We start from the raw sequence: 26,828 nt of genomic DNA on the forward strand, positions 1-26,828 counted from the left end.
GGAGGTTGCGGTGAGCTGAGATCCGGCCACTGCACTCCAGCCTGGGCAACAGAGCAAGACTCCGTCTCAAAAAAAAAGAAGGGAGGGAATCTGTCATTCACCTACATGGGGAAGAGTATCTTAGGCACAGGGAACAGCAAATGCAAAGGCCCTGAGGTGGAAGCGTGTTTGTGCTCAAGGAACAGCAAGGAGGCCAGTGGAGCTAGAGGGGAGTGAGTGGAGATTCAGGTGTGGTGGAAAGACGCAGAGCGGGGTGTAGTCCCTACCTTTCAGTAGTATGTCTTATCTCTTAAAAAGCTTCACTCTTGGCTGGACACAGTGGCTGATGCCTGTACTCCCAGCACTTTGGGAGGCTGAGGTGGGCAGATCACGAGGTCAAGAGATAGAGACCATCCTGGCCAACATGGTGAAACCTTGCCTGTACTAAAAATACAAAAATTAGCTGGGCGTGGTGGCACGCATCTGTAGTCCTGTCTACTCAGGAGGCCGAGGCAGGAGAATTGCTTGAACACCCAAGAGGTGGAGGTTGCAGTGAGCCGAGATTGCGCCCCTGCACTCCAGCCAGGAGACAGAATGAGACTCCATCTCAAAAAAGAAAAAAAAAGTTTTACTCTTGGCTGGTGTAGGAAGAGCCTGGGGGGCAAGAGTGGATATGTGGGCTGGGCGCAGTGGCTCATGCCTGTAATCCCAGCACTTTGGGAGGCCACGGTGGACAGATCACTTGAGGCCGGGAGTTCGAGACCAGCCTTACCAACATGGGGAAACCGTGTCTCTACTGAAATATAACAATTGGCCAGGTGTGGTAGCATGTGCCTGTAATCCCAGCTACTCAGGTGGCTGAGGCACAAGAATCTCTTGAACCCGGGAGGTGAAGATTGAAGTGAGCCGAGATTGCGCCACTGCACTCCAGCCTAGACAAGAGAGCAAGACTTTCTCAAAAAAAAAGAAAAGAAAAGAAAGAAAGAAAGTGGTTGCAGGAGACTGATTGGATGCTGCTGCAGTGGTCCAGGCAAGTGATCGTGCTGGCTTGGATGCGTGTTAGCAATGGAGATGGTGAGAAGTGTCAGGGTCTGTTCATGTCTAGAAGGCAGAACCAGCAGGGGTTGGTAATGGATTGGATGTCAGCAGTGAGAGGAAGAAAAGAATCAGGACAACTCCAGAGTTTGGGGCCTGAGGAGCATGTTTGGGGATGAGAAAATAAGAATTTCCTCTCAGGAGCACCCAGCTCCTGTGCATTTGCCATTCTGCAGTCCACCCCACGCACACTGTAACACACCAGCCTAAGGATGCTCATGCCCCACCCCTCTGGGAAAGCCCCCCCATCTTTTCTGCCCTACTCCAGGCTCTGTTCCCTGAGAGTCATTTTCTCTCACTGATCCTTTTCTGGCCCTTCTGAGAGGTCACTAAAATGCCCAACTGGAGGATGGCTAACACACCTTCTTCATCACTGCCCTCAGATGCTGTGAAGCACACAATAGACCCCATAAAGCTGATTAAGCTACAAGGGATAGAAGGGGTCCCAGTTGCCTCCTAGAAGCTGCTGGTCACTCTTCACCACCCAGCCAGTGCCACCTATGTTTTGTTCTTCCTTTGCAGTCCCCCGCATTCCTTGTAGTGCTGAAAATAGGACACTGTGACTTGCTTTCTGCAGGGCAATTGTCCTGGAAATTGCAGAATTTCTTCTCGTGTTTCTTTCCTACTGCTACCTCTCTATATTCCACCTCTCTGTAGCCAAGTAGGATGAGATTTTGAGCGAGTTGAAGTTATATATATAATGAATTTAACACATTGTTAAGCTTCTGAGCTAACTGACTTGCAACTGGAAGCAATACTAAGAACAACAGATATTTGGTATACTCAATTTTTTTAATCTCAGATTTGCATTTTGCAAGCTCTACTGTACCCCCAGCAAAGAAGAAAGAAAAATCTAGCTTTCCCATGGCTCTAAAGTTTCTAGAAATGGAAGCTCTCTTACTGAGCCTTTGTTTCTTTCCCCACCTCTGCCCCACCCCAGATGTGGGGCAAACTGGTGCCTGGAGCAGCAGGCAAAGACAGGCCAGGGATAGAGATGGAGTGGGGAAGGGAGCCCCTGAGCTGGGGAGCCACACACCAGGGACACTGGGAGAGGAAAGGAGGGAGATGGTGGCTTGAAATACAAAATTAGCCGGGCGTGGCACACACCTGTAATCCCAGCTACTCCGGAGGCTGAGGCAGGAGAATCGCTTGAACCTGGGAGGCGGAGGTTGCAGTGAGCCGAGATTGTGCCACTGCACTCCATCCAGCCTGGGTGACAGTGTGGGATTCTGTCTCAAAAAAAAAAAAAAACCTTTTTTTTTAAAGCCCAATAAAAGGGCTGGGCGTGGTGGATCACGCCTGTAATCCCAGCACTTTGGGAGGCCAAGGTAAGCGGATTAGCTGAGGTCAGGAGTCCGAGATCAGCCTGGCCAACCTGGTGAAACCCCATCTCTACTAAAAACACAAAAATTAGCCAGGCATGGTGGCGGGCACCTGTAATCCCAGCTACTCGGGAGGTTGAGGCAGAAGAATCACTTGAACCCGGGAGGCGGAGGTTGCAGTGAGCCAAGGTTGTGCCATTGCACTCTAGCACTCCAGGCTGGGTGACAGAGCAGACTCTGTCTCAAAAAAAAAAAAAAAAGCAATAAAAATAAAATTCGGATAATATTTATACCTACTGCATTGGGGTTGTTGAGAGAATTAAATGAGATGCCTCGGTGCTTAGTGCAGTCTCTGCCCCATAGAAGCAGTTTAAGCACAGCAGGTGTGATTTACCATTCACACGTAATTTCGAACAACCTATAGACGCAGAAAAGTCTGCAAGAATATATACCAAACTTAACAGAAATTTGGTTGTGGGGGAGACTGCTATAGCTGGTAAAGGGGAAGGGGGAGAATCACTGAGAGATGATTTTCCTTATACTTAAACACTTATATGACTGTTAGAAAAAAAAGACCATGAGTTTTATTTAAAATCACCAAAGCAATATAATATATTTCCATTTTGAGAAAATCAGAAGAAACCAGTGCATATCATATGGTCATCTACCAGACACCCAATCCAGCCATGAGAGTCTTTGGAGCTTGAGGTCCTACCCCGAGCTGCCCCCCACCCCCCGATCTGCCCCCCCCCCCTGAGCTAACCCCCAACGCTTCCCCAGATAACCCTCTCCCCAGGTAACCACCCTGCTGCCTGGCACCTCTCCCTTGCCAGGCACTGTTGGGCCTGTTGGAGCTCTGCCTCTTGTCAACACACGGGCTGTTTACTGCCAGTCCCAGTCCCTGTCCCTCCCTTCTCCCCTGTGAGTCATCCTCTGCTTCACTGCATGAGGACTCTTGATCCAGCGCCTTTTCTGCAGGGGGAGGGGCAATCTGCTGGAGTGAAATTTATTCAACAAGTGTTTATGCAGAGCTTGGATGATTGGGAAGGTTGGGCTGGATACCAAGAGGTGCTGCCCCAGCTTGGGGTGGTATAGGGGTTGTGGAAATGGGTCCTTGAGACCCAGGGAGAAGGCTGGTGGTGGTAGAACCAGGCCGCAGGCTAGGATGGGGCATTCAGGGCCAGGCTGAAGGTCAGGGAACCCTCTGAGGCCTGCTGTGTCGACTCAGGCTCCTTGACTCAGTTCCTTGCTTGGTCTGCCCTGGTCAGGCCTGTGTGCTGGCGTCTCCTGCACTGTTCACTCTCGTTTCCAGGCTGGCTGCAGGCTTCAGGATCCTCAGAAGGCTTTTGAGATTCCCTCTCTTTTCATTTGTTCACACTCTTCCCCCTTTAGTCACCCACACTTGAGACCAAACTTTAGTCCTATACCCTTCAGGAAGTGTTCATCATTCCCTTAACCTGCTTTTTCTGAGCATCACTTTTTGGGGGCCCAGAGCTGTGTGCTGGGATGCCAGGCTGGCTGAGGCACTGAACACAGAGCTCCTCAGTTTGGAGGAGCATCTGACTCAGCCTGGGGAGGGCGGGGGTGTGGCTCCAGGAAGGCTTCCCAGAGGAGGTGACACCTGCACTGGGTTTTTTTGTTTGTTTTTTTCTTTTTGTTTTTTTGAGACGGAGTCTCACTCTGTCACCCAGGCTGGAGTGCAGTGGCGCAATCTTGGCTCTCTGCAACCTGTGCCTGCAGGGTCAAGCATTTCTCATGCCTCACCCTCCTGAGTAGTGGGACTACAGGCACACACCCAGCTAATTTTTTCTGTTTTTAGTAGAGATGGATTTTCACCATGTTGGCCAGGGTAATCTCGAACTCCTGACCTCAGGTGATCCGCCCACCTCTGCCTCCCAAAGTGCTGGGATTACAGGTGTGAACCACCGCGCCCAGCCCTCCACTGAGATGTGAAAGGTGGGTAGAAGTTCCAGGTGAGGAAGAGTTTCCCCCTGTTTGCTTAGAGGTAGGATTTGGGGACTTCTGGCTACTGGAGTCAAGTTGATGTAGATGGGACAGGTGAGAGGAGAAAGGAAGGAGAGAGAGAGAGGCTATACATCGTGAGGGACAGTGCCAAGGTCCCTGAGCCTGTAATCCGCTATCACAACATGCCTGCCTCTGGAACAGCTCTCTTGCCAGGTCTCTAAGGCAGTTGCTGCTGGCTAAATCGCTGCTTATTACTCCAGGGGCCTCCCAGGCCCCCCAGCCTGCCTTACCTCTCTTTTCTCAGTCGTCTCAGTGCACAAGTTGCTTCTGTGTCTAGTCCCTGTTCTCACTTGTTTACAGACAAGAAAACGGAGGCTATTCCATTGTGTAGTGATTTACCCAAAGCTTATGGTTACTAAAGGGCAGAGCGGGGTCTGGACCCGGGGTTTTGGCCTCCTGGCGCACTCTTCTCTTTTCCATGACTCAGGTAGCCCAGTGTATGCTGCTTGTGTTTTCTGACAGCTTTTTACCTGCTTTCTCATCTAGACCTGACGTTCCCAGAGGGTGAGACCCTGTCTCTCCAACATAGTAGGACTCCCTGAAATGTGGATTGAAACAAGCAAGAAATAAAAGTGCTGTTTGGAAGAATGATGGGGAAAGGCACAGAGAGAGACTGATTGCCCTAGGTATGGGGAAGCATGCCTGCCCAGGTACTTGGAACAGATTTATTTATGGCTGCTTTTGTGGGGGAGGCATATTTATTGCAGACTTGAATTCTCTTCCTGGTGATCCTGACAAGCTGTTTTCTTTGAAGCAGCATGGCCCAAAGAACTAGCAGTTCAGAGAACTGGATTCTAATGATGACCCTGCCACTTCCCAGCTAGGTAGCCTTGGACAAGTCACCTCTCTGAACCTGGATTTCTTCATCTGTCAAATTGGGGGTCAGAATGTGAGATGAAATGAGAGGGGGTGTGTATAAGCCCCCTGCACAGAGCCTTCCATCAGATTCTCCAAGTGTCCAGTGTTTGTCTCCTGGGTGCTGGACAGTTTATCTTTTTTTTTTTTTTTGAAACAGAATTTTGCTCTGTTGCCCAGGCTGGAGTGCAATGGTGTGATCTCGGCTCCCTGCAACCTCTGCCTAACAGGTTCAAGTGATTCTCCTGCCTCAGCCTCCTGAGTAGCTGGGATTAGAGGTGCCTGCCACCACACCTGGCTAATTTTTATATTTTTAGTAGAGACGAGGTTTCACCACGTTGGTCACTGTGGTCTAGAACTCCTGACCTCAGGAGATCCACCTGCCTTGGCCTCCCAAAGTGCTGGGATTACAGACATGAGCTGCCACGCCCAGCTGGCTGCTACATTTTTAAAAAAGTATTATTTGGCCAGGCGCGGTGGCTCACGTCTGTAATCCCAGCACTTTGGGAGGCCAAGGTGGGCGGATCATCACGAGGTCAAGATCGAGACCATCCTGGCCAACATGGTGAAACCCCATCTCTACTAAAAATACAAAAATTAGCTGGGCATATTGGTGTACGCCTGTAGTTTAGCTACTCAGGAGGCTGAGGCAGGAGAATTGCTTAAACCCAGGGGGTGAGCTGAGATCACACCACTGCACTCCAGACTGACAACAGAGCAAGAGTCCACCTCAGAAAAATAAATAAAAAATAAAAAGTATTATTCATTGAGTTTCTGCTGTGGGATGGGAGTTTTTTGTTTGTTTGTTTGTTTGTTTTTTGTTGTTGTTTTTTCTGAAACGGAGTCTCACTCTTGTTGCCCAGGCTGGAGTACAGTGGCACGATTTCAGCTCACTGCAGCCTCCGCCTCCCAGGTTCAAGCGATTCTCCTGCCTTAGCCTCTCCAATGGCTGGGATTACAGGTACCCACCACCACGCCTGGCTAATTTTTGTATTTTTAATAGAGGAGGGGTTTCACGATGTTGGCCAGGCTAGTCTCAAACTCCTGACCTCAGGTGATCCCATCTCGGCCTCCCAAAGTGCTGGGATTGCAGGTGTGAGCCTCTGAGCCTGGCCAGGAGTTCTAATTAAATTATCTCAAAGTTGCTTTTAATCATCATCATCCTAGTTACAGAGAGGAAATGAGACTCAAAGACACATGTACCAGGTATTGTGCTGAGTCTTTTATGTACGTCATATCATTTAATCTTCACAAGAGCCCTCTTGTTTGGATATTGACAAAAGCTTGGTGAAGTCAGCCTGCCTTCCTATTTATTGTCTTCTTTACTTGTTTTTCTTTCATTCATTACCCACATATCCATTTATTGTGTGCAAGGTACTATACTAGACTTTTTAAAGGATACAAACCCTTCTCTTCCGGCAAACTTCTATTGATCCTTCAAAGCCCAATTCAAATGGTCCCTGCTCTGGGAACACCACTTAGTCTTGAAACTCTAGACCCGCCGGGCGCGGTGGCTGAAGCCTGTAATCCCAGCACTTTGGGAGGCTGAGACGGGCGGATCACGAGGTCAGGAGATCGAGACCATCCTGGCTAACACGGTGAAACCCCGTCTCTACTAAAAATACAAAAAAAAAACTAGCCGGGCGAGGTGGCGGGCGCCTGTAGTCCCAGCTACTCCGGAGGCTGAGGCAGGAGAATGGCGTATGGCATAAGCCTGGGAGGCGGAGCTTGCAGTGAGCTGAGATCCGGCCACTGCACTCCAGACCGGGCGACAGAGCAAGACTCCGTCTCAAAAAAAAAAAAAAAGAAACTCTAGACCCATCCCCACCTCCTTCTTTCCCATACTTCACATCTAACAAGTGAAATTTACTTCATTTTTCTTTCCTTTTTAAATTAGAGATAAGGGCACACTCTATCTCCCAGGCTGAAGAGTAGTGGCACTGTCATAGCTCACTGTAGCTCCAAACTCATGGACTTAAGCAATCCTCCTGCCTCATACGCCACCACATCCAGCTAATTATTTTCGTTTTTATTTTTGTAGAGATGAGTTCTCACTATATTGCCCAGACTGGTCTCATTCCTGGCCTCAAGCAGTCTTCTCCCCTCGGTCTCCCAAAGTGCTGAGATCAGTTTTGTTTCAGTTCACAAATAGTTGATGCCTACTCTGTGCTGGAAGCTGGAGACCCACATGAATCTAGACAGTTCCTACCCTCAGGGAGCTTATAGCCCAGTGATGGACACAGACACATTAACAAGTCACAGTAATGCAGAGTGAATTGTATTATACTTGGGTGTTAAAGAAAATTAAAATAGTAATAGGAGGCACCACACTGGCTAACATTGAGTACCATTATTGCTTGGTGCTCTTTATCCTTATCTCCTCTTGTACTCCAGAAACCCTCTGAAATAGGCTTTTACACAGATGGAGAAACTTTGAGGGGAGGGATGTAAAGTAACTTGTCTAAAGCCACCCAGCAAGTTGTGGCTGGGCTCTGATTAGAACTCAGTTTTCTGACCGTGGGAACATAGGGCGGGGTGGCCAGTGCCATGTGTCTTTGTCTCCTCTGCACGTCTGGCTGTGAACCCGCTGAGGCAGTGGCTGAGTCTGTCCTAATGTGGCTTTTCTTTCTCCCTAATCCTCATAGCTGACATTGATAATAGGAAGAATTCGCCTTGAGAATCAGACTCAAAAAGAGTCAGAGCCCTCCTGGACCCATGGGTCCTCCAGCCCCAGTGGACACCAGGGCTGAGTGCAGATCAGCCAGGCAGGGGCTGAACAGTCTGAATAGTTATCACTTCTTGCTCTACCAGTTTGGTAGAAAAGATTGACCCCTCCTGGCTGAGTTAACTCAGGAGAGCTTCCTGGAGGGGGCAGCCTTAGAAGATAGGAAGGATTTCATGAAGTCTTTACTAGGCCACTAGAGTAGAAGGGGAGTAGTGGGATACTTCCTGGAGGGGAGCTCATGGAAAGAAATACCTACCTCTGACCCTTTGGGAACTGCTTTGGGCCTCTTTAGTCCTAGGCTCACACACCCCTTAGAAACAAAGTGAGAATAAAGCCACGGATAAAATGGTGAGTGGCCAGAACACAGACTCTGGAGCCAGACTACCTGGGTTTGAATCCCAGTTACCAGCTGTGTGGCTTTGATCAAATTGCTTAACCTTTCTGTGCTTCAGTTTCCTCATCTGTAAAATAGGGGGATGGTAATTGTGACTTCCCAGAACTGTGGTGAAGAGCAAATGGGTTAAGAAGCATCAGAGGCCGGGCACAGTGGCTCAAGCCTGTAATCCCAGCACTTTGGGAGGCCGAGATGGGCGGATCACGAGGTCAGGAGATCGAGACCATCCTGGCTAACACGGTGAAACCCCGTCTCTACTAAAAAAATACAAAAAACTAGCCAGGCGAGGTGGTGGGCGCCTGTAGTCCCAGCAACTCGGGAGGCTGAGGCAGGAGAATGGCGTGAACCTGGGAGGCGGAGCTTTCAGTGAGCTGAGATCCGGCCACTGCACTCTAGCCTGGACGACAAAGCGAGACTCCGTCTCAAAAAAAAAAAAAAAAGCATCAGAGTGTGCTGCTGTAAACTGTAGAGTGCTGGGCTTTCATTGGGAAGTATTACCTTTCATTGCTGCAGTTGAGACTGGTTGCTGGGGCAGTTGAAGAGGGAGTTAAAGAAATGGAATCGTTGTGCAACTAGGAATCCCTTGGGACCTGGCCGAGTTGCAGCCCCAGAGCAGTCCTCAGGCCTGGAAGTAGGGCGACAGAGCCCTCAGTGTGCCCCTGGGTCCCTGGTGACCTGGCACTATGGGCCAAAGAGACCCCTCTTCCCAGCACTCCCCTCTGACTTCCCAGGCCAGAGGAGGGCTGTGGGAAGGGGGATCAGGCATGTCTGGTCACCCTGGCAACCCAGGGTGATGTGGGACAGCCTTGCCTGCTCCACTGAGCCAGTCTCAGCAGATGGGGACCGTCCGAGGAGATATAAATAAAACATTCTTGTGCAGAGCAGCCGCAGGGGGCTGGGAGCCCCCATCAGTTGGAGGTTTGGTGAGGTGTCTGCTCAGCAAGTGTGTGTGTGTGTGTGTGTGTGTGTGTGTTCGTTCCAGCTACCACCTACACTAGATAGAACGAAAAGCACTTCTCCCATCCCCCAGCCTCTTGTAAAAGGAGAGCCAACTCTGAACTGTGTCAGAGGGTTTGGCCTGTGGCTGTGCTTGGAGATGCCAAATTCCACACTTTCGTGCCTCCTTGTTCTGGGAGGACTGGACGTCCTCGAAGGAGGCTGTGTGGCTTGTGCACACCGCAGGGCTTGGAGTGTCACGGACTGCTGGGGTAGAACTGGACACGTGATCATTGACAGGTCACTGGCTGTCTCTGTCTCCATTTCCCTGACTGTATAATGGAGAATTTAGATGCTCTCCAAGATCCATTCCAGCTCTCACATCTCTGGTTCTTACTCTAACTGCCTCTTCCCACCCCTGATTTCACCCTGGTGACATCACTGCTGCTGCATGTTTGGGCCCTGAAAGTTTTGCCTCATCTCTTGGCATCCTGGGATCTTGCCTCCATGCAGGGCTTTTGTCAGGGTACCAGGGGCTCCAGCCATCCTTCTGTGCCCCTTTCACCACACCAGGTGTCAGCAAGTGCCTTACACTTTGTGGGGACTCTGCAGGGATGCAGAGTGAGCGCAGTTGGTGGAGTCAGGACGTTGGGAGAGGGACAAGCCAGCACAGGTCCAGGGGCTGCTTCCCACTTGCCTGAGCCATTGCTCCTGAGGGAGCCTCCTTCTGATGACAGAATCCCTTCCTCCCCCAGCCCTGGAAGTGCTTTCCAGTAATGTGCCTCCTACCCATGGGCAGGGAGCCAAGAGTGGATCTCAGACCTTTCTCATCAGCCTGGCCCAGCCCGGCCCTCCCCTCAGGTCCAGAGAACCTATCAGGGCCTAGAGCTCCTTCAGCTCACTGAGCGCCAGAGCCAAACAGGAAAGCCGGGGAAACCAGCTCCGGGAACATGGCTCCAGCTCCAGGTACTCTGGAGCTGGCTGAAGGAGAAAGAGGTCGCTGTGCTGTAGTCAGGAGGCGCAGGACCCAGTCCTGGTTGGCCTGGCCGAGTGCATCCAGCCTCCTCTCAGAGCTTGCTTTTCTTGTGTCCAATAGGAATGCCAGCTGTCTGTTCACCTGGTCATAGAAGCTCCAAGGGCTGGAATAGCATGGCCCTCCCCATTAGCTGCTCACGAAGGTTCAGAGTCTGAGTCACCTCAATGTCCTCAGTGTCCAGTATGGCCTGGCTCAGAGAAAATACCGAGCTTTGAGTAAAGAATTAATTAGCATTCTCGGCTACAGGTTTGAGACACCTAAGCTAGAACAGAGGTCCTCCCTTAGACACTAGGGAAGCGGCATAACCTTGCCGACCTCAGCTTTGTCTTCTGCAAAATGGAGGCAATACCTATCCCAAGGACTGTGGTGAGGACTGAATGAGATGGTGTGTGCCAGGCTCCCAGCACAGTTCTGGCTCATGGGACGCCCTCAGAGCTGAGGAGCCTTCTTCATGTTGCTGCTCTTGGCTTATTTCACGTGCCTGCCCCCTCCCCAGGCAGGAGCTGTGGCCAACTCTTCTCTGGGTCTCCCAGGCACTGTCTGGCAATTTATGGGGCCAGGAAAGCTCTGTGGATTGGGCTGATGGCATAGAGTGGGGGTAGGAGGCATTTTTAGAGCCTGACCTCTTAGCTGGAGGTGGAAGCCGTCATCTGCCTGCCCTGGACTATCTCTTTACACTCTGCCTTCTCCTAAGGCAGCTCTTGGTGCTCATGCCAGGTCAGGGGCAGGGAGGCTGTGGAGGGGGTCAGCATGTAGCTGGCTGGAGCTGGACTTCTGGCCTTGGGAAGGTGCTTTCTGGCCCCTGCCTGAAGGAGCTCTGCTCCCCTAAATCTTCATCCTGCTTATCTCCCCTGCACTGTGCCTATCTACCCTCCAGCACACTGCAGGTCTTTGGGGTGTGGTGCCATTGTCTTACCTTAGCTGCTTCTGCCTGAGTTGTCTGACTGATCTCAGTGGGTGCCAGGAAGAGAGACAGGAACCTGGGAGATGACTGCAGATTGAAGGCTGTGAGAGAGGGAGGCACCAGAAGATTCCTGCCTTAACCTGGGCAGACAGGTGGTGGTCAGGGAATACTTCCTGGAGGAGGAGGCAGGCAGAGGATATGATGTCAGCCACATACAGTGGGAGTAGAGGTAGAGGAATGATTTCTAGAGAGGAACTAGACTAGGCGAAGGTTGGCAGACAAAAGAGGATGTGGCTCATATGGGGCAATTGCAAGGAATTTGGCAAGGCTGAAACCTAAGAGTTGACAGTGGGGAGAATGGGACATGAGGCAAGACCAGATGACAGAGGCAGTGCTGAAAACGTGGGCTTTATCCTCTACAGCAAGAGAGACTTGGGCCCAATATGACTAGCCCTTCCCAGTGGACCAGCCAGCTACACACTGGATGTTGACTGGTGGACAGTACAAAGACTGGGGTACTTTTCAGCAAAAGAGGTGATTTTGGAATTATTTTCGCTTTTATTGATATGGAAAGTAGATGAACAAAAAGTGACTTTCGGTCATGTCTATTTTGAAATCAGGAGGCCGGGCGCTGTGGCTCAAGCCTGTAATCCCAGCACTTTGGGAGGCCGAGACGGGCGGATCACGAGGTCAGGAGATCGAGACCATCCTGGCTAATACGGTGAAACCCCGTCTCTACTAAAAAAATACAAAAAAACTAGCCGGGCGAGGTGGCGGGCGCCTGTAGTCCCAGCTACTCCGGAGGCTGAGGCAGGAGAATGGCGTAAACCCGGGAGGCGGAGCTTGCAGTGAGCTGAGATCTGGCCACTGCACTCCAGTCTGGGCGACAGAGCGAGACTCCGCCTCAAAAAAAAAAAAAAAAAAAAAAAGAAATCAGGAGAATGCACATGGTGCCTTCGAGGTCCTCTTGGCCTAGGATGGCGATGTCTTTTTTTTCCCAATGTGTTTTGAGTGTCCCAGGGTGCTTGGCACTGTGCCAGGATTCTGGGCCTGGATACTGTTCGGTGTGTGAACTTTTTTTTTTCTTTTTCTTTTTCTTTTTTTTGAGATGGAGTCTTGCTGTGTTGCCCAGGCTGGAGTGCAATGGTGCAATCTCAGCTCACTGTAACTTCCACCTCCCAGGTTCAAGCAATTCTCCTGTCTCAGCCTCCCGAGTAGCTGGGACTACAGGCGCCCACCACTATGCCTGGCCAATTTTTATATTTTTAGTAGAGACAGTGTTTCACCATATTGGTCAGACTCGTCTTGAACTCTTGACCTCAGGTGATCCACCCACCTCGGCCTCCCAAAGTGTTGGGATTACAGGTGTGAGCCACTGTGCCCAGCCAGCAGTGTGAACTTTGACTTGTCACTGTACTAGCACTGCCCAGATTCCTACCTGAGAGTAGGAAGGGCTTTGGGCATGCAGAGGGAAGTTCCTCCTCTGTCCCAAGAATCTCAAGAGTAAGTAATGAGAGCAGAGGCCTGGCCAGGCATGCAGGTGATCGGAAATCTTGGGTGATGTCCCAGCCCTGTGTATTTTCAAGTCAGCCGGTATTTGTTGAGCACCTCTAGTGTCCTAGCCCTGGGTGTATAATGATAAGCAGTTACGGGATCTGCCTGCACAGAGCTTGCAAGATAGGGAAGGGGAGGAGAAAGAGCTTTGCTTTTGTTTGTTTGTTTGTTTGTTTATTTTGAGGCTGGGGTCAAGTGATCCTCCTGCCACAGCCCTCCTGACTAGTTGGGACTACAGGTGCATACCATGCCCAGCTATTTTTTTTTTTTTTTTAAGTGGAGATGAGGTCTCCTATGTTGTATATATAAGCTGGTGTCAAATTATTGACCTCAAGTGATCCTCCCACCCCAGCCTCCTAAAGTGCTGGGATTACAGACATGAGCCACCATGCCAGGCCAGAGAGAACTTTCCTCTTGAGCAAAGGGTCATGACTATGACCATGACTCTTGACTATGCCACCCCTAGGAGCATGGTACCCAACATACAACTAGATGCTCAGGGTTTTCCACCTACTTTCCCACCCCAAAACAAAACAAACAATAGAAACCACTCACAGGAGCTCAGGGTTCTCTGGTCATACCTGGTATTGAGAGAGGCCCTGTCATGGGGATTTTTGCTACTTCTCAGCTCTGGGTTTGGAGCCTCAAGGTGGAATACAGCAGAGCGGCCTGCTGCTGGCCAGGACATGGCCTGGGGAGATGGCTGGTGGGTCTCAGGCAGAAGGGTGTGTGAGGAGGCCTTGATGGAAGGGAAGGATAGGCGAACTTGAATTACAGAACTGTGCAGTTTGATGGGAACTGGGGCATCAGACCTGGGTTCTATCTGGTTCTGCTCCCCATTTGCTGTGTGACTTTGGGCAAGTCCCTTCCCTTTTCTGAGCCTTAGTTGCCCCATCTTTAAAGTGGGTGGCATTGAGCTAGAAGTGGGATGGCAAATAGATTTTATCTCACCTGCCAAACCTGGTTGCCATTGGCATCCTTGAGCCATGTCTCAAGCAGCTGCCTGGACTCAGCTGGAAAGCCTACTCTTTTGCAGGTTTGCAGACCCCAGGCCTTATTATCCCCAAGTTCCTTCCCACGCTGGTATTCTTAGATTCTTCTGTGCTTTCTTCTGTCTCCTATGCCACTCCCCACCAGCTGGTTGTCTGCCTTCTGCTTAAACAGCTCGGTGATAGGGAACTGCCATCTTCCCTCAGACAGAATTGTTAGATTGTTATTCCTCAGGTTGAGCTCAGATCTGCCTCCCTGAACTAGTGCCTGGAGTAATGCCTTGGGTTCAGGCGTAGGTGATGCCCGTAGGTACTTGGCACGTCAGTAATCAATTTACAATTTCTGCCTTCTGGAGGCATATGGAACTGCTACTTGATAACATTTTATGACAGCGACAGAGATAGCATGTATGTATCCTTTGAAAAAAGTGCTTTTGGCCGGGCGCGGTGGCTCAAGTCTGTAATCCCAGCACTTTGGGAGGCCGAGGCGGGCGGATCACAAGGTCAGGAGATCGAGACCATCCTGGCTAACACGGTGAAACCCCGTCTCTACTAAAAAATACAAAAAAATAGCCGGGCGAGGTGGTGGGCGCCTGTAGTCCCAGCTACTCGGGAGGCTGAGGCAGGAGAATGGCCTGAACCCGGGAGGCGGAGCTTGCAGTGAGCTGAGATCTGGCCAGTGCACTCCAGCTTGGGTGACAGAGCGAGACTCCATCTCAAAAAAAAAAAAAAAAGAAAAAAGTGCTTTAGCCGGGCGCGGTGGCTCAAGCCTGTAATCCCAACACTTTGGGAGGCTGAGACGGGCGGATCACAAGGTCAGGAGATCGAGACCATCCTGGCTAACACGGTGAAACCCCGTCTCTACTAAAAATACAAAAAACTAGCCGGGCGAGGTGGCAGGCGCCTGTAGTCCCAGCTACTCGGGAGGCTGAGGCAGGAGAATGGCGTGAACCCGGGGGGCGGAGCTTGCAGTGAGCTGAAATCCGGCCACTGCACTCCAGCCCGGGCGACAGAGCAAGACTCCGTCTCAAAAAAAAAAAAAAAGAAAAAAGTGCTTTAAAAACACTGTCACGTGGTTTATGATGGCAAACCTGTGAAGCTAGCATTGTCCCTTCCAGGCGAGGAAGCAGCGGCTCAGAGAGTTAACAGAGCAGCCGTCTGAGACCCAGCCTGTGCACCTCTGGCCAGCTGCGCTCCTCATCCCCAGCCCGTCCCCAGCCTTCTGTTCTCCCGGCTCCTCCGAAACCCCATGGCCTCCCATTCTCTCGCCCTCCGCAGGTTTCCATGTGATCCCCACTATCTCAAGCATCGTCCCGGAGAGCTGCCTGCTGATCGTGGTGGGGCTGCTGGTGGGGGGCCTGATCAAGGGTGTAGGCGAGACACCCCCCTTCCTGCAGTCCGACGTCTTCTTCCTCTTCCTGCTGCCGCCCATCATCCTGGACGCGGGCTACTTCCTGCCGCTGCGGCAGTTCACAGAAAACCTGGGTACCATCCTGATCTTTGCCGTGGTGGGCACACTGTGGAACGCCTTCTTCCTGGGCGGACTCATGTACGCCGTGTGCCTGGTGGGCGGTGAGCAGATCAACAACATCGGCCTCCTGGACAACCTGCTCTTCGGCAGCATCATCTCGGCCGTGGACCCCGTGGCGGTTCTGGCTGTCTTTGAGGAAATTCACATCAATGAGCTGCTGCACATCCTTGTCTTTGGGGAGTCCTTGCTCAATGACGCCGTCACTGTGGTGAGGAGGCCAGGGGCCATGCCCATGTCCAAACGGTACAAACCCGAATCCAGGCCCAGCAGTGAATCCCTCATCCGCCCTTTAATAACAGTAATAAAAATAGCTGCGGACTGGGCGCGGTGGCTCATGCCTGTAATCCCAGCACTTCGGGAGGCCGAGGTGGGTGGATTCACGAGGTCAGGAGATCGAGACCATCCTGGCTACCACGGTGAAACCCTGTCTCTACTAAAAATACAAAAAATTAGCTGGGCGTGGCGGCAGGTGCCTGTAGTCCCAGCTACTCGGGAGGCTGAGGAAGGAGAATGGTGTGAACCCAGGAGGGGGAGCTTGCAGTGAGCTGAGATCGCGCCACTGCACTCCAGCCTGGGCGACGGAGCAAGACTCTCAAAAAAAAAAAAAAAAACAGCTAAGGCCCATTTCCGCTTCCTGAGTGCCAGGCACCATGCTGAGTCCTTTGGCATGGATTATCTCATTTAAGTCCTCATGGCTGCCTTAGGAGGTGCTTATTATTCTCATTTTCCAGGGGAGGACACAGTCCCAAAGAAGTTAAATAACCTGCTGGAGTATGAACCAGTTTGTGATTGAATCAGGTCTGTCTGACTCCAGGGCCTAAACTCTTAGTTTTGCTAGGTTATATGCTCCCTCCTTGACTTGACTTGCTTTTTGTTTTTTAAGAGACAGGGTTTTGCCCTGTCTCCTAGGCTGGTGAAATGGTATGCTCATAACTCACTGCAGCCTCAAATACCTGGGCCTGAGACCCTCCTGCCTCAGCCTTCTGAGTGGCTGGGACTCCAGGCGTGCACCACCACACCTGGCTAATTTTTTAAATTTTTTGTAGAGATGGGGTTTGACCATGTTGCCCAGGCTGGTCTTGAACTCTTGGCCTCAAACAATCCTCCTGCCTCAGCCTCCCAAAGTGCTGAGATTACAGACCTGAACCAACAAGCCTGGCCCTTCACTTGCATTTTGATGTGATCTTGGGCAAATTACTTTTACTCTCTGTGCCTGTTCCCTCTTCACAGACCATGTCATCTGTGAGGGGTCTTTCAGCTCTCATGTTGGCTATCTCTTAAGTTAGAATTCGGTTTGTGCACAGTTTTTGGGCAGAGATTATGGAAAGGGACCTTGTCTCCAAAACATCTAGAAGGTGATAAGTAAAATAAGTTGGCCACTTGCTTGCTGTGCGACCTTAAGCAAATGCTATACCTCTGTGGCCCTCACCTTTTTTTTTTTTTTTTCTGAGACGGAATCTTACTGTCTCCTAGACAGGAGTGCAGTGTTGCAATCTCGGCTCACTGCAGCCTCCGCCTCCCAGGTTCAAGCAGTTCTCCTTCCTCAGCCTCCCAAGTAGCTGGGATTACAGGCGTGTGTCACCATGCCCAGCTAATTTTTGTGTTTTTAGTAGAGACTGGGTTTCGCTATGTTGGCCAGGCTGATCTTGAACTCTTGACCTCAGGTGATCCACCCACCTCAGCCTCCCAAAGTGCTGGGATTACAGGCATGAGCCACCATGTCCAGCCGGCCTCACCTTTGATAGCTGCAAAGTGGCAGACGATTAGTGCTTTCCTTCAGGATCTGCATGTGGTGGCGCCATATACACCTGCACATGCCCTTCCTCCCAGCTGGTTTCCTTGGGAAACAGATGTGTGCATGTGCATATTCAAACGTTGTGTTGTGAGAACACTTCCACCCCCTCCTGAGCTGTCCCCCTCAGAGCAGCTGCACTCACAGGAAAGCTCAAGGGCACATGTGCATGTCCAGGCCATTACTCCTTTCCCTGCAGCCCCAACCCTCAGGAAGCAGCACCTCAGAGTAGAGGCAGACTGTGGTGTTCGGCTGCTGGCAGCCTCAGCTTCCTGTTCCTACCTGGCCTCCTCATGAGGCTGGGTAGAGCAGCAGCCTGGCCTGAGCAGGCAGGCCTCCGTCCTGGCTTCCTCTAGCACTAGCTGTTGCCCAGGGTTACCACTTGAGCCTCAGTTTCCCCATCTGTGACATAGGGATTGCAGTACTCAGCCTGTCATCCTCCCAGGCTTCTTACAGGTTACTTACGTTAGTGAGTCATACTCACTAATGTCTGTGAAGCCAGTGGGTGCCAAAGATAAAGCCCTCGCCAGTGGGATCTGGGTGTTGGGGTTCAGGTGAGCACTGCTGCGGAGCTTGGGGCATGGTTGCATCAAGCAGGTAACAGACCCAGCCACTTGTGGACCCACGGTCATGTCTCCCAAAGGCAGTGGCAGCGGTGGTAGCGATTGCTGGTGTTCACTGGGTGCTTCCTGTCTGAATGTGTATTGCCTCATTTTTATTTATTTGTTTAGAGACAGAGTCTCCTTCTGTCACACAGACAGTGTCGCCTAGGAGTGCAGTGGCACAATCATAGCTCACTGCAGCCTCAAACTCCTCAAATGATCCTCCCCTCTTAGCCTCCCGAGTAGCTGGGACTGCAGGTGCTGGCCATCACACCCAGCTAATGTATTTATTTGTTTATTTATTTTGTAGATCTGGGGTCTCATTATATTGCCTGGGCTGGTCTCAAACTCCTGAGCACAAGCGATGCTCCCTCCCTGGCCTCCCAGAGTGCTGAGATTACAGGCGTGAGCCATTGTGCCTGGCCTGTGTTGCCTCATTTAATCTATACAGTAACTCCATGAGGTTGACACAGTTATATCCCAGTTTTTTGAGATGAGGAAACTGAGGGACAGAGAGGTTACATTAGCCTGATATATGATATAGCTGAGGTTCAAATCCATAGTCTGAGTCCAAAGCCCAAGTTCTTACCCCTGTGTTACTCTGCTTCTCTGTAGTTCCAGGGATAATAGCACCAGGCCAGAAAGGAGGACTTTCCCCTCTGTGCTCACTCCATGGGCCCATGTGGTAGACCATGAGGACCCATGAATCCCCTCAGGCCAGGAATGAGTTTAGGTAGCCCACGGCTGAGCATGCCCCTGCTAAGAGGCTGTCTGCTGCTAGAGCCCTGCCCTATCCCCCAGACGGCTGGGGCGAGGCAGCACCAGGTCTGGCCAGTGCTCTGCATCTCCCCTTCCTGCCTGGCCCAAGCCAGGTCCTTCTGGAGCTCTGGGCACAGGTGTGAGTGCCCCACTTCCCAGAGAGTAAAGGCGGAGGCTGACCCTGAGCTGCCTGGTCTCAGGTCTGTGCCCTAGACAGGTCACTCCTCACAGTCCATTCTTCCTGCTCCAGGTACTGGGGGCTTTGGAGGGTTCCCTGTCATGGATCCTCAAGTCCTCCCCTCCCTTCCCCCAGTTCTGGAAAGTCCCTGCTGCTTCCTGACAGAGCCTGTCTAGGACAGCCTTGAGCCAGGCAGCTCAGGGACCCAGCAACAGGCGGGGCAGACCCTCAAAGCAGAGCCTGCTAAGGAGGCCTCAGCCATGGCTGTCAGGGAACAAGTTGTGGGCCCAGTTCTGCTCCTGGGCTGGGGGGCCCCTGGCATGTTGTTTTACCACTGTGAGCCTCAGTTTAGCAAAGGAGCATCCTTGACCCACCTGCCTCACATGGTTGTTGAGTGTCGACTTGGATAAAGACCATCAAAGGGCTTTACAGTATATGAAGTGCCGCTTAAACGTCTGATGGTAGGGTTGCAGTGACCATCTGTTTCCCAGTCCAGGAGACAGGGGCGCCTTAGCCTCTAATTCCATAGCATCTGAACTTGGCTGTTCACTGCAACCCCTGGGGCGCTTGTTACGTAGAGATTTCTTGGCCCTATCCCAGAGAGTCCAAGTCCAGTATGGCCTGAACATGTGTATTTTCAGAAAGCTCCAGAGGTTAAGAAATCACGTTCTAGTTCATTGTGTGAATGTCCCTTTTTTGTGCTGAAGGAGGGGCTGAAACCCAGTGATGGGTATGACATACCCAAGGTCAGGCAGTGAGAGGCAGACTTGATAGCACCAGGTGTGGCTAACACTGCATCAGGTAAGGCTCTGAGCACTTGATTCGCTGATTTAGTCCTCACAGCAGTCCTAAAAGTTGGCATTATTATCCTCATTTTATAGGCGGGGAAAACTGAAACACAGGAAGATGAATTTGCTTCCTTTACACAGCTCAGGAGAGGCAGAGCCAGGATTCCAGTCCAGGCAGTTTGGCTTCAGGGTCTTCACAGGCTCCCCAGGGTCCACCCTTCACCAGTGTGGCACGTGGCCGGCCCAGAGCAAGCCCCTCAGCCCCAGACTGAGGTTTTGAGCACCTCCTTGGCACTGGGGTTTATCTGCTACCGTGTGGCCTCTTCTTGTGGCCATGGTTAACGGAGGGGACAGGATCGCCCTGGGTGGACCCCAGGGAGCCGTGGGGCCAGGGCCCTCTCCTCTCACCCACCAGCCTACACACGCTCCCCAGGTCCTGTATCACCTCTTTGAGGAGTTTGCCAACTACGAGCACGTGGGCATCGTGGACATCTTCCTCGGCTTCCTGAGCTTCTTCGTGGTGGCCCTGGGCGGGGTGTTTGTGGGCGTGGTCTACGGGGTCATCGCAGCCTTCACCTCCCGATTTACCTCGCACATCCGGGTCATCGAGCCGCTCTTCGTCTTCCTCTACAGCTACATGGCCTACTTGTCGGCCGAGCTCTTCCACCTGTCAGGCATCATGGCGTGAGTCTGCGTGCAGCAGGCAGTGGGCTTGGCAGGGTGGGGGTGGGGGCTGCCAGCTTGGATTCCCCAGGCTCGTAGGGTCACGGAGCTCCCAGGGCCCAGCCTTGAGCTCCAAGGATGAGACATGAGCTCCAGGCTCCAGACATGCTTGGTAGCCATTTAAATGGCCAAGGGCATCAGTGGCTTCCTAGAAGAGGGGCACTTCTGCTAGGCACCCTGGGGTCCAGGAATCTGGAGAGAGCATTTCAGGCTATGAGCAGATGAGGCAAGAGTGACCTGCATGAGGGCAAGCCCAGAGTATATGAGAGCAGAGCGCTGGAAGCCACTAAGCTTCACGTTGAGGAAAGCCACAGCCCTGCTACTTCATTTGTCTCAAAGGGAGTCCCCTTAGCAGCCCCAGTAGGAGGCTCACCAGGCCTGAGTCCTGGCGGTCCTGAGGCCCCCACCAGGTCTGGAAATGGGGAGAATGGGATGTGGAGAGGCAGTGAGGGGCGAACGTGTTCCAGTGCCGAGGCAAGGCAGAACGGGGGTTCAGGACCCCTGGCTCCCAGGAGCAGAGCCCGGGTGTGAGCGCTGGGCTGGGAGGACTCCGAGCTCCAAGCAGCTGCTTGGAACAAAGCTCCCTGTGGAGACCCCTGTGCAGTGGCAGATGCCAGCCTTGAGGGGAAGAAACCCAGGAGACCATGGGCCTGTGTCATTGACTCCTGTTGGGTCAAGCGGCAGCATGGCCTTGGGGCAACGGTGCAGGCTTTGGAGTTGGACACAGTGTGGTTTGTGTGTCTTGCCTTTGCTGCCTGCAGGCAGCATGACGGGACAGGTGACTATTTCTCTTAGAGTCACATTTCTCTTTTTTTTTTTTCTTTTTGAGATGGGATCTCACTCTGTCACCCAGACTGGAGTGCAGTGGCACAATCTCAGCTCACTGCAGCCTCCACCTTCTGGGTTCAAGAGATTCTCCCACCTCAGCCTCGCAATTAGGTGGGATTACAGGTGCCCACCACCGTGCCTGGCTAATTTTTGTATTTTTAGAAGAGACTGGGTTTCACCATGTTGGCCAGGCTGGTCTCAAATTCCTGGCCTCAAGTGAGCTGCCTGTCTCCATCTCCCAAAGTGCTGGGATTACAGGCGTGAGCCACCGTGCCCAGCCAAGATCACTCATTTTAAAAATGGAGGAATAGACCTGTGTCTGTAGGGTTGATGTGAGGATGAGTGGCAACAGGGTGTAAAGCACACAGCGGGTCCCTGGCCCATAGAGGAGCTCAGAACACAGGCACCTTGGTCGTGGCCCCATTGCCCCTGGCAGTGGAGGGGCTCAGGCAGGTACAGCTCGACGTGGAGCCCTGACCCCGCTCTTTCCTGCCCCAGGCTTATAGCCTCAGGAGTGGTGATGCGCCCCTATGTGGAGGCCAACATCTCCCACAAGTCCCACACCACCATCAAATACTTCCTGAAGATGTGGAGCAGCGTCAGCGAGACCCTCATCTTCATCTTCCTTGGTGTCTCCACGGTGGCCGGCTCCCACCACTGGAACTGGACCTTCGTCATCAGCACCCTGCTCTTCTGCCTCATCGCCCGCGTGCTGGGTGAGGGCCAGGGCTGGGGCGGGGGGGTGTGTGCTGTATATGGGAGGTGGTGAGCAGTGGTGCTGTGTGCGTGGGGTGTGTAGTGCACTATGTGGAAGGGCCAGGCTGTGTGGTGCAGTATGGATTGTGTGGAGGGGCTGGGCTATGTTGTGTGTGTATGCGTATTGCGTGTGTGGTGTGTGTAGTGCATTGTCGGGGGGCTGGATGTGTGTGTGGTGTGTATGTAGTGTGTGGGGGTTTGGGGGTGTGTGTGTGTGTAGTGTGTTGTGTGAAGGGTCTTTGTATATGTGTGTGTGCTGTATGGAGGGGTTGGGCTGTGGTGCAGTGTGTGTGTATAGTGTGTTGTGCGGAAGAGCTTTGTGTGTGTGTTGTGTGTGTGTAGGGGCTGGGTATGTGTGTAGGGGTTGTGTGTTTGTGTGGAGGGGCTGGGTGTGTGTAGGGGTTGTGTGTGTGTGGAGGAGCTGCGTGTGTATAGTGTGTTGTGTGGAGGGGCTTTGTGTGTGTGGAGGGGCTGGGGTGCATTTGGAGGGTTGGCAGTGTGTATATGTCTGGAGGGGCTGGGTGTGTGTGTGTGTGAAGGGGCTGGGTGTGTAGGAACTGGGAGTGTGTGGAGGGGCTGGGTGTGTGTGGAGGAGCTGGGAGTATGTGTGTAGGGGCTGGATGTGTGTGTGTATAGGGGCTGGGACTGTGTGTGTAGGGGTTGGGTGTGTGTGTGTGTAGGGGCTGGGTGTGTGTGTGGGTATGTGGAGGTGCTTTCTGTGGGGAGGAGGACTGCGTGTGTCTGGAGGGGCTGGGGTGTGTGTAGAGGGGCTGGGGGGTGTCTGGAGGGGCTGGGTGCGGAGGGGCTGGGTGTGTGTGTGCATGTATGTGTGTGTGTGTGGAGGGGCTGGGGTGTGTGTCTGGAGGGGCTGGGTGTGTATGGAAGGGCTGGGGGTGTGTGTGGATGGACTGGGTATGTGTGTGTGGAGGGGCTGAGTGTGTGTGTGCATGTGTGTGTGTGTGGACGGGGCTGGATGTGTGTGTGTGTGAAGGAGTTGGGTGTGTGTGGGTGTGTGTGTGGAGGGGCTGGCTGTGTGTGTAGGGACTGGGTGTGTGTGTAGGGGCTGGGTGTGTGTGTGGAGGGGCTGGGTGTGTGTGGGTGTGTGTGTGGAGGGGCTGGGTGTGTGTGTGGAGCGGCTGGGTGTGTGTGTGTGTGTGTGTGGAGGGGCTGGGTGGTGTGTAGGGGCTGGGTGTGTGTGGAGGGGCTGGGTGTGTGTGTGGAGGCTGGGTGTGTGTGTGTGGAGGGGCTGGGTGTGTGTGGAGGGGCTGGGTGTGTGTGTGAGGGGCTGGGGTGTGTGTGGGTGGTGTGTGGAGGGGCTGGGTGTGTGTGGAGGGGCTGGGTGTGTGTGTGGAGGGGCTGCGTGTGTGTGTGAAGGAGTTGGGTGTGTGTGGGTGTGTGTGTGGAGGGGCTGGCTGTGTGTGGAGGGGCTGGGTGTGTGTGTGGAGGGGCTGGGTGTGTGTGGAGGGGCTGGGTGTGTTTGTGTGTGGAGTGGCTGGGTGTGTGTGTAGGCGCTGGGTGTGTGAGTGTAGGGGCTGGTGTGTGTGGAGCGGCTGGGTGTGTGTGGAGGGACTGGGTGTGTGCGTGTGGAGGGCCTGGGTGTGTGTGTGAATGGGGCTAGATGTGTGTGGAGGGGCTGGTGTGTGTGTGTGGAGCGGCTGGGTGTGTGTGGAGGGGCTGGTGTGTGTGTGGAGGGGCTGGGTGTGGGGGGTGGCTGTGTGTGTGGAGGGGCTGGATGTGTGTGTATGTATGTGTGTGTAGGGACTGGGTGTGTGAGGTGGGTGTGTGTATAGGGGCTGGGTGTGTGTGTGTGTGTGTGGAGGGGCTGGGTGCGTGGGGGGAGTGTGTGGAGGGGCTGGATGTGTGTGTATGTGTGTGTGTGGAGGGGCTGGGTGTGTGTGTGTGGAGAGGCTGAGGGTATATGTGTGATGCAGTTTGTGGTGGAGGCTTCCTGATTGGCTCCTGCCTGCTCCCAGCACAGCTAGACAGGAGGGGCTTCCCGTTTCCATGATGGGCCCTTGAGCTGGGAGAAGCCTGTGTCACAGCAAGGTTGTGGTCTCTGGAGACAGAGTCAACTGTGTCAAAGTGAGGGGGCCCTGAGACTCTGAGCCTGTGGCTGTCCTGACAAGGGGCCTGAGGCCCACAGAACCCAGGTCTGTGACTCTGAGCTGAGTGCTCTCTGCACTGTCTCAAGCACAGGTGACGTGAGCACGTGCTGAACCATGTGCAGAACCACATGCAGTCCTCCAAACCTATGCAGCAGGCCGGGGTACACGTGGGGACCGGGCCCCAGGTGCATGGGTTCTACTCACATGTGCCCCACATACCTCACCCCAGTGCCTCCGTCGCCTCCTCCTGGATCTCTCATTTCCTCTCTGAGGGTTAGGTCTGTGCCTTACGCCTGGTGCGACCTCACATTTATTTGGTGCACTTTTGAAATCCCCTTTGTTCCTGAGCCTCATCCTCCAGGGATTCTGGTTCTGTGGGTGGAGGTTGGGCCCAGCCCTCTGCATTTTTTATGCTTTATTATGGAAAATTTCAAGTACTTAGAAAAGTAGAGAGAATAGGATCATGACCCCCCCACATACCCGTCACATTTAAGGAGTATTGACCAGGGACCCATCTTGTTTGACCTTTTCTCCCTCTTCCTGCCCCCCACCCTCCAGCCACTGGAGGCCTCCATGATGTCTCTAAAGCACATCCAGGTTGGGGAAGCCCCTTAAGGACCCACCCAGCTCTTGAATTGAGGGGTTCAGGGCACTCTGGGCTGAGGGACCCAGGAATTGAGTGAGCGGGGTGGGCTTAGTGGAGACTTCCTGGATACGCAGAGAAATCACTGATGCAGAAGCTAGGAGGGACTGGGGACAGCGACCTGACCCTCATCCCCCCATCCCCTCCCCTGCAGGCGTGCTGGGCTTGACCTGGTTCATCAACAAGTTCCGCATCGTGAAGCTGACCCCCAAGGACCAGTTCATCATCGCCTATGGGGGCCTGCGAGGGGCCATCGCCTTCTCTCTGGGCTACCTCCTGGACAAGAAGCACTTCCCTATGTGTGACCTGTTCCTCACTGCCATCATCACTGTCATCTTCTTCACCGTCTTTGTGCAGGTGCTGGGCCAGGGCAGACAAGGCCTTGGGGACCCTGATGCTGTGCCCGTGGAAAGAGAGGAAAGCGTGTGATTTGAAATGCGATTCTAGTCCCAGCTCCACCACTAACTTGCTGAGTGACCTTGGGCAAGCCACTCCCCCTTTCTGGGCCTCAGTTTCTTCAGTCATAAAATGAGAATTGTGATGAGTCATTGCAGAGTGACTGATCAGAATGTAAAGGAACCAGAATGCTGCCCAACTTAATTTGGAACTCATAGAGCATTAAGAGAAGTGGGTACTGGCTGGGCGTGGTGGCTCACGCCTGTAATCCCAGCACTTTGAGAAGTTGAGGGGGTGGATCACCTGAAGTCAGGAGTTTGAGACCAGCCTGACCAACATGGTGAAACCCTGCCTCTACTAAAAATACAAAATTAGCTGGGTGTGGTGACGCATGCCTGTAATCCCAGCTACTTGAGAGGCTGAGGCAGGAGAATCACTTGAACCCGGGAGGCGGAGGTTGCAGTGAGCTGAGATCACGCCATTGCACTTCAGCCTGGGCAAGAGTGAAATTCCATCTCAAAAAAAAGAGAAGTGGGTACAGTCAACAGTTCCAAGATCTCTCTTTGCTACCAACTCATTGTAGAGCTTTAGGCAAGAGATTTCATATCTTAGGGACTCAGTTTCTGCATCTGTAAAATGGGAGTAATAGCACAGCATAGGGAACTGGAAGGGGCTCTGAGACAGGTGGCAGGAAGCCTGGAGTCAGCCCCAGTTCTGTGTTGGTGTCCCTTTGACCCTAAGAAAGACCCCCTGCTTCTCTGGGTCTCAGTTCCCATCTATAAAGTGAGGGAACTGGGTGAGATGATTCCCGAGAATCCTTCTAGCCTGCTGGTCAGTGATTTCTGTGCATTTAAATGGCCCAGGCTTAGCTGAGAGCCACTTTCCTGCCTAAGGTCCCCAAGGAAGCCCAGCCTGTGATGGTGCAAATTGCTCTTCCTTACCTGACTTTGTCTGACCTTGGGCAAATGAGAAACACTCTGCTGAGCCTCCGTTTCTTTACCATCCCTTCTGTCTTTTCTGGGCACTGATCCTCAAAAAGCCCTAGATGGGATACATCTTTGCATTCTCTCGAGAGAAAAAGATAGGGGAAACCTGGGGCTGGGCTTATTTTCTGTCCTTTAAAGGGAGAGGGGACCCTGGTGCAGTGGCTCATGCCTATAATCCCGGTACTTTGGGAGGCTTAGGCAGGAGGATCCTTTAAGCCCAGGAGTTCAAGAGCAGCCTAGGCAACATGGCAAGACCTTGTCTCTACAAAAAAATAAAAAAACTTGGCGGGTGTGGTGGTGCATGCCTGTAGTCCCAGCTACTTGGGCAGCTGAGGGAGGAGGGGATAGCTTGAGCGCAGGAGGTTAAGGCAGCTGTTAGCCGTGATTGCGCCACTGCACTCCTCCATCCTGTGTAACATAGTGAGACTCTGTCTCGAGTTAAGAAAAAGGAGAGAGGCTGGGCACGGTGGCTCGTACCTGTAATCCCAGCAATTTGGTAGGCTGAGGCAGGCGGATTGCCTGAGGTCAAGAGTTTGAGACCAGCCTGGCCAACATGGTGAAACCCTGTCTCTACTAAAAATACAAAAAGTAGCTGGCTGTGGTGGTGGGTGCCTGTAATCCCAGCTACTCGGAGGCTGAGGCAGGAAAATTGCTTGAACCCGGGAGGCGGAGGTTGCAAGTGAGCCAAGATCATGCCACTGCACTTCAGCCTGGGCAACAGAGCACGACTCCATCTCAAAAAAAAGAAAAGAAAAAGGAGAGGAGGCGGCTGCTACTTTTGTCCTCTTGCATTGCTTCCATCTTCAAAAATATTTTTTTCACCTTGATTTTGCAAGTTGGTTGTGCTAATGATTTTCCAAGCCCATTTTCATTGAAGGCAGCATTGAGGAGGGGGCCTCCCTTCAGAGCCAGCCTGCCTGGGTTTGA

General features: G+C 52.7%; 1 protein-coding gene across 5 annotated transcripts in view; it reads left to right on the forward strand.

Annotated features, from left to right (window-relative positions):
- Positions 1-26,828, forward strand: part of SLC9A1 (solute carrier family 9 member A1) — a 77,383-nt gene that overhangs the window by 42,425 nt on the left and 8,130 nt on the right. For all 5 annotated transcript variants that reach the window (XR_004441012.1, XR_004441013.1, XM_033227606.1 and 2 more), the window contains 4 exons: positions 15,093-15,553; positions 19,898-20,148; positions 21,514-21,731; positions 24,674-24,876. Coding sequence is in view for 3 of the 5 variants with exons in the window: in XM_033227606.1 (XP_033083497.1) it covers positions 15,093-15,553; positions 19,898-20,148; positions 21,514-21,731; positions 24,674-24,876 (1,133 nt within the window). In the remaining 2 variants the exon portion in view is untranslated. The remainder of the gene's footprint in view (positions 1-15,092; positions 15,554-19,897; positions 20,149-21,513; positions 21,732-24,673; positions 24,877-26,828) is intronic.

The sequence above is a fragment of the Trachypithecus francoisi genome, unplaced genomic scaffold (genome assembly GCF_009764315.1).
Source record: "Trachypithecus francoisi isolate TF-2019V2 unplaced genomic scaffold, Tfra_2.0 Lachesis_group12, whole genome shotgun sequence".
NCBI lineage: Eukaryota > Metazoa > Chordata > Mammalia > Primates > Cercopithecidae > Trachypithecus > Trachypithecus francoisi.